We start from the raw sequence: 12,074 nt of genomic DNA, 5'->3' as shown, positions 1-12,074 counted from the left end.
CTTCAAATAGAAATTAAATAATTTAAATATATTTATATATCACATAAAATATCTTACAAAGAATGTATTAAATTATAGCTAGCCTCATCTGAGTCATCTCGCTAGCTAAATATAGCTAGCGAGATAGCTAAAAGTCATAATAACTCAAGTTTGGCTAGTCTGCTGGAGCTCCTAAAACATCCAAAAAAGTTAAACACACTCTTTAAAATAGCTAAAAGCTAAAATAGAGAGTCTGCTAAAGTTACTCTAAGGAATTATTTTCTACGATTCAGATTTGGTAGTAACATCATTGTATTTTGATTTAATTAGTTAGTAACTTGTCATGCGAACTGGAAAATTTTCAAATCTAACCCCTTAAACCTAGTTTTTCTGCTCATTCTTCTTTCTTCTTGATATCAGGTTCCCTGTCCAGTAATTTATCGAATTTTGTTTTTGTTTCTTATTTTTCTTTTCTTAATGAATAAGAGTTTATACTAATTTTTAATAAAAATATGTACAGTCATGTCATCTACCACATCAGCTTGTTGTGTATTGACATTATATTTACAATTAATCTAGACCGTTAAACGCTTTATAATCTAATGGTTAAAAATGTGTGTAAAATCTTGTGTGAAAAAAAACGTCCCTTGAACCAGATCCGATGATTAGATTACACATATGTATGTAGAAGCCCTGCGTAATGATAAGTTTTGAGCTTTCATATGTAGAACAACTTAAGATCAAGGAAATTAAGAAGATAGAGAGTTATACGTGGAAAACACTACGCCGAAGATCTGTGGGTGATTGAAATGCTAAAACATACACAAACTTCTTGAGGATTGAAAGCTACATATATATGTGTTATATCTGTACATATCTAACAATATAGCGGCATGATCGATATAGTGTACACTAAGATTCTAAAAACAAACTAACTAACTAACAAAGTAGAGGCTCTTCCAAAGTTTCAACGCCAAGACCGATACCATATAACTTCCTAGCCATACCTTTCCAAGTACTCGACACATTCGTCCATGTATCTATCATGGAGTTCCTTGTCTCTAAATAACTCTCTATATTCTTTAGCTCCATCCCTGTATGGCTTCCCCTCCTCATGCACCACAACCAAATTCACAGACCTCGCCAACTCGTCCCTTGTAAACCATCCACTCTCTTCGTCTCTGGAGACCTCGATCCCAGTCTTCTTGTTCCATAACCTAGCAATTAGTCCTTGATCATACATAAACGGCAGCATGATCAGAGGACGCCCATATTGGAGTGCTTCAATCAGAGAACTCCAACCGCAATGACTCAAGAAACCTCCGACCGACTCGTGGGCTAAAATTTTCTGCTGAGGAGCCCAAGTGGTCCAAACAAGCCCACGACCATTGGTTCGGTCCTCGAACCCATCTGGTAACTTAACTGTGTCACCATCTCCGGACCTATGACTCGGTTTCCTTAGCACCCAAAAGAAGGGCAACCCACATAGCTCTAATCCAAGAGCTAGCTCATTGAACTCTTCTTGGCTTAAATTAATCTCACTCCCAAATGCAACATAAACTACTTCCCCTTTCTTTTGTTTGTCCAACCACTCGGCAATTCTAGACCAGCTGTTGTCATGTTGGTCTTCATCACTCGTTTGCACCGGTGGTGGTAATAAACCCGTGGGAACTACAGGTTTCTGGTTAAGGTCTTGAAGTAAATCGAGCCACTCTCCTTCGATCTCTCTACAACTCCGAATGAAGTAGACCTGACAACCTTGGTAAGTTGATTCCACGCGAAACCAATCAGTCATGCCAGAAGCATTTGGTGTCATAAGACCATCCACCACTCTCTTGGCCTCGAAAGGCTTAAAACATAGTTTGGATGGAAAAGGAAACCATTCGGGAGGGACAGTGTATTGTTCTGGCTTTGTTCTAGGAGCATAGCGGGACGTTACCTCCGGTGCTGTTGATCCTAAGAAACACATGGTGGACGCATTGAAGGTACAGAAAATGGCTCGTTTGATGCCGAGTTTGATAGCTATTGGAGGTAACCAGTATGGTGCAAAGTCATAAATGATCCAATCGGGAGCGTGTGTTTGAAGAAATTCAGAGATACCATTTTCGAGTCCATCATGAGCTATTTTGAGGTATGGGATAACGTCGATGGGGACGTCCATGGTGGCCTCTGCATATTCGGGGAGGTTTTCGACGCGAGGGAGAGGGATTTGGACGAGAGTGATGAGAGGGGTTAGGTTTTGTGGGATTTTCGAGAGGCGCTGGATGTTTCTAGGTGTGGAAATGAAAGAAACCTTGTGGCCTCTGCGAGCTATGTGCTTGGCCACCTCAAGAAATGGGATCATGTGACCGAAGGCAAGCCATGGGAACAAACCTATATGGAGTTTTTGAGGCTTAGTTGCAGAGGTCGAGTTCATTTTGATTAGTCGGTGTGGTTTGAGCTCATTGTAGTCTCTCTATCGTTGCCTTTTATAGCTGATGCATGACATAGTATGTTCGGATGTTCCAGAGAAAGAGAATCGTAACTCGTAAGGAATCCGATTTAGGGCTTGGTTTATTCCAGTACTCAATTTCTTTGTAGAAAACATGTATACTTTCTGGATAGTATGAGAATCAAGGTTCGTTCATTGGACCAACCAAGCTAGGCAGTTTTACTTGTTAAGTACGGCATCAAAATTTTCCAGAAGGTAAATGTCTGCCTCGGTGGTGTTTGTTTGATTTTGCCTCTGTTAGTATTTCCAGCCGCATTTGAGGCCGTGCTGTCAACTTAGTAGTCTAGTGCTTCGTCGAGACGTGTGGGGAATTGATTACTTTGAGCACATTTGTGATCGTGTCGAAGCGAGTATGACATTTTCTGGTTCATGTTGCGATCGTGTCGAGCTACAATTCATGGACTTGGATTGGATTGAAGTGAATCAAAAGTTCAAAACATTAAAAATTAAATGTCGAGCTTGGTCAGGCACTCAGGCCTAATCCCTAGCTATGAAGGTGTATATGTCGGTGTATTTGTCTTGAGAAAGTGACAATGACTAATTAAGTAATTAAAAGGTTTATCATAAATAATAATCAGGTCTCATGCACACGCATTGCCCACAAGTTATCACTTATCAGTGTTTATCAAGCAAATAAGGGTAAATTTCGGTAAAAATAAAGTAAGGGTAAATTCCACATATGTATGATACAGGCATGAGGTATGACAGTTTGGTAACACGAGTTTTATCCTTTTTTTGATACCTCAAGTTATGTTTCTTTTAATAATTTGGTATTTTCTGTTAACTTTTTGAGAATCGGATTAAAGACAGTATTTCTAAATTTACCAAGCTATTTGCCCTCAGATTGACAACTATACATATATACATCATCAGCTTCATCTCAACCATGCATCCTTACAACCTTCACATCATCCAAAGATCGATCATAGTTAGTAAAGGCCGTTACATATGTACTACTATTTGTTAAGAGTATAGTTGCCAGCCGGGCCAGTTCATCAGCAGGCCCAGGCCCAGTTCATGTGCATTTGCTTTTCTGACTAGCATAACTAGGACTTCTTCTCTGTATTTTCCTATGATATCGAAACCATTCCAATACAAATTTTGGTTCTCTCTTTTCTCTTTAGTTTAGTTATGATTTCAATTTCTCATTATCAGACTTTGATTTTTAGCACTATTTAAAGGAACAGATGGGATCGATGTGTATGTGAACGTGCATGTTATAATGCTGAGCTCATGCATATGGCCATATTAATGCTGCCTAGCTTGATCAGGCTGACCAATACGTATGTATGGCCATTATCGATTGATAGCAGAAGCTGCTGGTCAAAAACAATAAGATGAATAAATGCGAAGGAATGGTTGGTGACAGTGAATATTCCTTTCTGTTATTTTTCATCAAACTGTAAATAAGATGAAAATTAAATAACTTCTTAAGAACTCAAAAATCACACAAAATTGTACACAAGAGACTAACTAACAATTTGTAGCAAAATTATCTGAATATATTGCTTGAGAATACATTTATCGAGTGAGTACGATCTATTGCGCGCATATGGTATTCAAAAAAAAAAAAATATATATATATATATATATAGAAATTTTTACCGTGCGTTAATGTATGACATGCATACCCATCACCTAAAATATGTAAAATGAGTTAAGTAATAATATTATCCCTTAATTCAAAATGGTAATATAAGCTCTTAAATAATATTTTCTTAGTTACAACATGATCAGTCCTCAAGTGGTAAAATGAAAGATAAAATGAGTCTTCAAAAACCGTTACAATATTTGTTGCATTATGTATGAGAATTGTTAAAAGACCATAAGGTTACTCAATCAATGGGAAAATTTTAAGAATTATACACGAAGTATTGCCCACTGATAATTAAGGTTAACATACTTCATAAAATATCACATTAGTATCTGAAGTTGAAAACCCGACCCAATATAGATACATTCTGTCAACTACTCCATTAGTTTGACTGTTACCATCATATTTTTAAGGATAAACTTGTCTCTTAATGGATTATGAAAAACAGAATCAAAAGAACAAAAAAATGAGCACAAAACCAGAATGCCACGACCCGATCAGTTCTTTCTCTCTTATGTTTTCCAACAACCAGAGCCTTTGTTGTTTTTGCATGTTCATGGTTTGAAGATGCACACGGAAACCATACCCAACAAAAACCATGAAAAAGATAGCTCAACACCAAATGCATCGATCAAGTCAAAAGTAAAAAGGACAAAGTGTTCCAGAAATACAAATTCATCTTCATATTTCCCAAAATGCCTGTAATTTCGAAAGAGTCACTAGTGTGTCTTCTCAAAAATATAAAATAAAAGAGCCACTAGTGTGAGATCCACCCGGAGCTTCAATTTCTTTCTATACTAATCAGTAAACAAAAAGGATCGCTATTGTCAATTCTAATCAAGAAATTTTTCTATTTCCACATTTTCTGTAAACCAAGAACAATGCAACCAACTAAACATTGATGAGAGACTCAAGCCCAGAACTGAAATCAATGATGAACTACGATCAAAGTCAAGTTGAGCCACAAATGGTACTAAACTATCAAATTGAAGAACTTCAACCAGATGACCAACATTCCAAGCAAACCAGAAGTAAGATATATCCAGAAACAAAACATATCCAAGAAGTAAACTACATACGACCCCTACAGAAATTGAAACCAGTGTTTTCATACTTAAGAATCCCAACAACCCAATGTCCCAAAAACAAGCCCTCGACGGTGTTGGAGGCAATAAAGGAAGTGTCGGCGGCATGAATCTCGGTTGACGGAGGGATGTGGTCGGCGGCGGTACCGGTGATGGTGATGAACTAAATTGCTAAGGGCTTATGGTTTGAATCGAGAAGACCAAGCTGAGAGAGAGGGGAAACTGCAAATATACTAAATTACCCTTTGAAAAATCAGTAATATATAACACAAGTTTGACGGTGTTAATCACAGAATGCATCAAAACTGTGTTGAGTTTCCAACTTCGGGTACCATTGTGATGTTTTATAAAGGATATTAACCTAAATTCTCAGTGAGCGATATTTCATGTATTATTCTTAAAATTTTTCCTTAATCGATATATAGCCTTGCATGCACGAGGTACGTTAAACAACATGAAACTAATTCATTATTTCGCATAAGATTCATAATCAATACTACCTATATAATGCTGCCCTTAAATTTATTGTACGTGAACTTCTGAAGGCGCGGGGCAACCAATTCAGCCTGCTCTGTGGAAACAGCCGGTGAAATTGAGCCTTCTCTTTATTCACTCAAACCGGTAGCATTCAAACCTCATGATGCGCATGCGTTTCCAAATACGCCACGCATTCGTCCATGTACCTATCATGGAGTTCCTTGTCCCTAAACAACTTACTATACTCATTAGCTCCATCTGTGTACTGCTTCCCCTCCTCATCTACCACAATCAACTTCAATGAATTCGCCAACTCGTTCCTTGTAAACCATCCAGTCTCTTCGTCTCTCGGTACCTCAGCTCCGATCTTGTTGTCCCAAAACCTAGCAATCAGCCCTTGATCGTACATAAATGGCAGCATGATTAGAGGACGCCCGTACTGGAGTGACTCAATGATGGAACTCCAACCGCAATGAGTCAAGAAACCCCCGACCGACTCGTGGGACAAAATTTTGAGCTGGGGAACCCACGTAGTCCAAACAAGTCCACGACCTTTGGTTCGGTCCTGAAACCCATCTGGTAGCTTAACCGAGTCACCATCGCCAGACCCATGACTCGGTTTCCTTAACACCCAAAAGAAAGGCAATCCGGATAGCTCCAGTCCAAGAGCCAACTCATCTTGGCTTAAATTAAGCTCACTCCCAAATGCAACATAAACTACTTTCCCTTTCTCTTGTTTGTCTAACCACACTGCAATTTTGGACCAATTACTATCCTTTCTGCCGTCTTCATTACTTCTTGGTAGAGATGATGGCAATAAGCCAGTCGGAAGCACTACAGGTTTTTCGTGGAGGTCTTCAACCAAATCGAGCCACTCACCCTCGATCTCTCTACAACTTCGAATGAAGTAGACTTGACAACCTTGGATAGTTGATTGCAGACGAAAACGATCAGTCACCCCAGAAGCATTTGGTGTCAAAGTACCGTCCATCAGTCTCTTGGCCTCGAAAGGCCTATGGTATATTTTGGACGGAAAGGGAATCCATTCGGGAGGGGAAGTGTATTGTTCTAGCTTCTTTCTAGGAGCATATCTAGATATTCGATTTGGTGATGTTGATCCAAAGAAACATATAGAGGAAGCGTTGAAAATACTGAAATGAGCATTTGAGATGCCGAGCTTAGTTGCTATCGGAGGCAACCAGTGAGGGGCAAAGTCGTGAATGATCCAATCAGGAGATTGAGCTTGAAGGAATTCAGAAATACCTTGTTCGAGTCCTTCATGAGCGATTTTGAGGTATGGGATAACGTCGTGATGGACGTCCATGGTGGCCTCTGCGTTTTCGGGAAGGTTTTCGACATGGGGGAGTGGGATTTGGACTAGAGTGATCAACGGGGTTAGGGTTTCTGGGATTTTGGGGAGAGCCGTTGGATGTTTCTAGGTGTGGAAATGAAGGAAACCTTGTGGCCTTTTCGAGCTATGTGCTTGGCGACCTCAAGAAATGGGATTATGTGACCGAAGGCAAGCCATGGGAACAAAGCTATGTGGAGCTTCTTATGCTTAGTTGCAGAGGAAGAACTCATTTTGATTGATGGGGTACTTTGAGCTCATTGTAATCTCCCGTCATCTCTAAAAGGAGCCCTGAGACCTTGATGGCCTACTTCAGAATCGTGGACGAGTGGCGTACATGCGTTTGTGATCTTTCTTTTGAACAACTGGTCAAAAACAATGTGGATCTGACTATTAAGTTGTAGTATACCCACAGAAATACGTAGCAAGGGAAAACATATATACTTCGTAAGTGAAAATGAAGCTAGGTTCGCTCATTGGCAACAAAGAAGATTCAAGCATGTACTTTTCAATCTAATATTCGTTGCGACAATAACAATGCAACTATGAATATTCGTTACGTAACATGCATGCATCATAATTTTCTCTAGATACAAGCTAGCCTCGTTAGTCTTGGTTTTTAATTTTTTTAATTTTTTTTTTTTTTTTAATGACAAGTCTTGGTTTGATTTTGTTTCTATCAGATTGGCTCCTATCGCTTAATTTGTTGATGGTGCTAGTCAAATCAAGTAGTAGTTTCTTAAATACCTACCAAGTCAGTCGGTTTGGTTAGGCGAAAAATTTAATGAATCGACAGAGCAAGCTGTTACCTATAGCACTAGTGTGCAATCCTAGTCCTTAATATGCATAGTTCCTCTTTTTGTCAATTTATTTGAGATCATCTTGTCTTGTCCATGCTCTATATGGACTGATGTCACGGCCCTTTAATACGCAGCGGAATTTTTCTCTCTTTTTCTGTTTGACACTCTTTTCTTTCGATAGGAACCGTGATGGCGTCTTGTTACCCTGACAAATAACAAGACCAGCCGAACTCGACACACCCTCAGAGTAAGGTGCTTCGACACTCAAAGTGTATATCCCTCTCTCACTTTGGTGGAAACTCAAGCTTTTCTTTTGCCTTTCAAACACACGCAAAGTACGGGAAAACCCAACCTTTATTAACTCACACTTAACAAAGGACTTTGGCTAGTGCAACTCAACAAACTCTGAACTTGGAAGCTTTGTTCGAGCGTTACTTGCCTGACTACTTATTTATAGAGCAGTATACTCTTGCGGTTGGCATCCCCAACCGACTTTAGGATAATAGTAAATAACTACCCACCACAAGCAAGTAACTACCCATTACATTGTTTATCCAAAGGTAACTTCCCATGATCCCCACTAATAGATCATGGCTACAACACTTAGTAACCGCCATTGCCCACTACTTGGTAACCACCTTTTGGATAGGCCTTGGTAACTTCCGCATAACCGCCTGCATTGTACACTTGGCTGCCTTGTCATCGCGCCCGCATGAGCACTTGCATACACACAATTCTGCCCTTGACGAGCTTGCTACCCACTGAACCCTTGGGTGCATACGAGGCTTGACTCTTGGGTGCACGAAGGTGCTTAACCCTGCCGGACCCTCTGTTGAACCCTCTGCCGGCCCCTGCTGAACCCTGAGGTGCATGCATAATACGCGCATCCTGCTGAGCCCTGCTGTACATCATGCCGAGCCTTGGGGTGCCTATCTGCCACACACCTTGCTGGACCCGTAGGTGCTGGTGAGGTGCGCACCCTGCCGAGCCCTAGAGTGCCAATCTGCCACACACTCTGCTAAGCCCGTAGGTGCTCATTAGGTGTGCACCCTGCCGAGCCCTGGGGTGCCTATTTGCCACGCACCCTGCTAGACCCGTAGGCGTGCACCCTGCTGGGACCCTTGGTGCTTGCCTCCGAACCCTTGTCGCCTCCATTTGCTTCTTGGCAACCTTTGCTGCCCATTCATCCGACTAAGTGTGATGCAAGACTAACCAACACTTAGTGGATTTCCCTTGTCAATTTCAAGGGTGTGACAACTGGGGTTAGATTGTGAGTGTGACAGTAACGCACATTTTGGATTAACGGACCGCTTGGGTTGGTGAGTAAGAATGCTTTAGTGATTGCTCTCTTTTTACCAAACCCAGAATCGCAACCGATGTCAAATCAAAATTCAACCCTAGCTCCATTGAAGTTTATAATTACCGGCCGTCTCTAGCATATAGGACGGAGAACCCAAAAAACCTACCCAGCAATGTACTGGAAAAATGAACAAACAGAATCCCAATGCCCATCGAATTAACAAATTATGAAATACCACTCCAAATAAGTTTCCTAGACATCAAACAAGAGAAGTCGATCGTAACCGAAACAAAACTCAGGAGCGAGAGCGAGGTCAACAGTGTCAAAGAACACGAAAAATATTTAAAAATTCTAAAAACTAATGACACATGAATGTAGAACACGATGAAACGATCAATTTCTATATTTCAATATCTCTAAATTATCCTACCCAGGAAATACATACTATTGAAAAATTCTAAAAACTAATAACACATGAATGTAGAACACGATGAAAATATCGATTTCTTTATTTTAATATCTCCAAATTATCCAACCCGGGAAATACATACTTGTAAACATCAGAAAATAACACAACAAAAATGAAAACAACTTATGTTCCTTGAAAAACAAAATAAAAACAAAAAGTTTTCTTTTACAACTTGTCAATATTAATCAAATAGAACAAAACAATTGTTAAGTTGAAATGTGTGTCTTCTTTTTTTACTAGTGTATTTTAGTAATCAAACTATTTTTTTATCTAATTTTATATGGTAAGTAAAAAACATAAATTATAACTAGTTCCATTCCAATTATGATTCTAAATGGTAAGTAAACAGCTGAACGAAAATGAAATATTCTTAAACAAATCCCTTCATGTTATAAACTAAGAATATGAGAGAGATGATAGAGAGAGATAGAATGTGGGAGGAGGAAAAAGTATATCATTTATTCTCATTACACTTATTTATATATGAGTACATCATAATGACATAACTAATAAATAATTGTGTGGACAACCACAAATATATAATATTTACAACACTCTCCTTTGGATATCCACTAATGAATGAAATGGTGTTAGACGCACTTGTTGTTGTTTTGTTAAAAACCTTGCAATGTAATAAAAACCCTGTAGGGAAAAAACAACCCTAGTCGAAGGAGAAAAACAGTGCAACGCGCATATGTTCTAGGTAGCATAATCTTGAATGCTCCCCCTGATGAGAATCTCCATTTGATTCATTGATGCAAGCTCCAATATCAGGTAAAATCATGACAAGCCAGCTTAGATGAGAGTTTGTGCCATCACTTTCAATGTGCTCGATATCTTCAAGGATCAAGGATGATATCTATGTCCTTGAAACTCTTGAAAAATGCCATGTGGAGTGGTAAACGTTTACGCAAAGCCTAAACACTTTGAGTGATTTATCCCACGTCTAATTGGTGGAAAAACCAAGCGGTTAGATGTTTGCGTTCTTCAATTGCCATCAAGGTACGCAAAGCCTAAACACTTTGAACGATTAATCCCATGCTCCAGAGACGGAATGAAGAAACCAAGCGGTTATGTGTTTGTGCTCTTCAATTGCCGTTAAGGTATGTAAAGCCTAAACACTTTGAGCGATTAATCCCACGCCATGGAAGAAATCAAGTGATTAGATGTTCGCGTTCTTATTGCGACCAAAATCCTGAAGAAAAAAAAAGATTAGTAGCGCGGCAGAAAGAGCAATTGCGAAAAAACAAAAAACAAGAGAAAATTATCCAAATAGTATCCGACCATTTTTAGAGGTTAACATTTGGTATTTCACGTTTAAAAAACTTCAAAACGGTATCTCACATCATTACCATGACCTAAAATTGGTACCCAAAACCGATTTCTCCGTTAAAAATAATAACGGCGTTTATATTACTATTACAAATTAACCAATTTACCCTTACTTTTTTTATTTTTGTTATTTCTTTTTCATATAATAAAAAACCAAAATAATTCTCTATAAACAGCAAGAGAAGAAGAGGGGTAACGTTTCCTCAGTAAATTGAAACCCAGATTGAACGGTGAAGGAGAGACTGAAGGTGAAGGGGTTGTCGGTGGGGGGTTTGGAGTCACATTTATATTCGGGTTTGGTTGGGTCGCCGGTGGGGGATTCGGATTTGTATTTGAACGGATCTCCCGACCTCAAATTCGCCTTTCAAGGCCAAATTGCACGATCTCGGCGGAGGTTGACGACGGTAACGAAGTCCAGGTCGACGGTGAAGGTCTATTTATCTGTACAACTTTTATTCAAAGTAAGTTGGTTGGCTTTAGATTTGGGGACAGGGCCGGGGGATTGTCTTCTTCTTCCCTGGACTGGAAATCTGGGTTCTGAAAATATCATAGGATAAGTAAAAGAAAACGTATAAATAATTAGAAAGAAGAGCAAGATTTGCTGCAAACCTTATCTGTAAATAATGAGAAAGAAGATCTCAGCAAGGTTTACTCTGAGGTGTTGAAATAGGGGACTCATCACTGTACATGTCTATGCCGTTTTCTCCACTCTCATATACATAGACTCAGAGTAGCCATTACTCTTTGTATGACTTGCTCTATGACCCCCAAGAGCTCTATGAGAATGAAACCCGGATCCGAATTCAGCTCTGTACTTCGCACCATTCCTCACACTGATTCAACCTTCTTGGGTTCATGTATATACTATATAGTACCCAGAATCAGAATTGTCAGAAACAGTAACCTCTTCATACATCAATTTTTTCTCTCTTGCTCTCTTCAACTCCATAACATCACTCACTTTAGCAGCATAACTCAGACCTCTCTTGGTACTAATTTTCATATCATTAGAAGATGACTTGCCCTCCAAAATTACAGAATTGTTATTTGAAGACTCACCACACGAATTCACCCCCTTATAACCCGAATCACGAGACAACATCATCAAACTAATAGCGTTCCTGCCGTTCTTGCTTAACTCCAGAATCAGCTCGGGTGAGAGAGAGAGAGAGAGAGAGAGAGAGAGAGAGAGAGAGAGA

At 39.5% G+C, this 12,074-nt stretch overlaps 1 protein-coding gene and 1 pseudogene across 2 annotated transcripts in view; both read right to left on the bottom strand.

The window, feature by feature from the left end:
- The window catches only part of LOC101307061 (putative UDP-rhamnose:rhamnosyltransferase 1-like), a 10,331-nt gene extending 7,921 nt beyond the window's left edge, over positions 1-2,410 (bottom strand). Inside the window, exon 1 of the mRNA XM_004289471.1 lies at positions 987-2,410. Within this exon, the coding sequence (XP_004289519.1) occupies positions 987-2,395 (1,409 nt within the window). The 5' untranslated portion in view covers positions 2,396-2,410. The remainder of the gene's footprint in view (positions 1-986) is intronic.
- A 3,087-nt stretch (positions 2,411-5,497) lies between these two features.
- Positions 5,498-7,374, bottom strand: LOC101295754 (annotated as a pseudogene). Its single transcript, XR_183788.1, has one exon. The product of XR_183788.1 is annotated as a putative UDP-rhamnose:rhamnosyltransferase 1-like (transcript).
- Positions 7,375-12,074: the final 4,700 nt, after the last annotated feature.

Source organism: Fragaria vesca, linkage group LG1, assembly GCF_000184155.1.
Source record: "Fragaria vesca subsp. vesca linkage group LG1, FraVesHawaii_1.0, whole genome shotgun sequence".
NCBI lineage: Eukaryota > Viridiplantae > Streptophyta > Magnoliopsida > Rosales > Rosaceae > Fragaria > Fragaria vesca.
The sequence above is the reverse complement of the archived record's forward strand: the minus strand, read 5'-3'. Positions and strand labels throughout refer to the sequence as shown.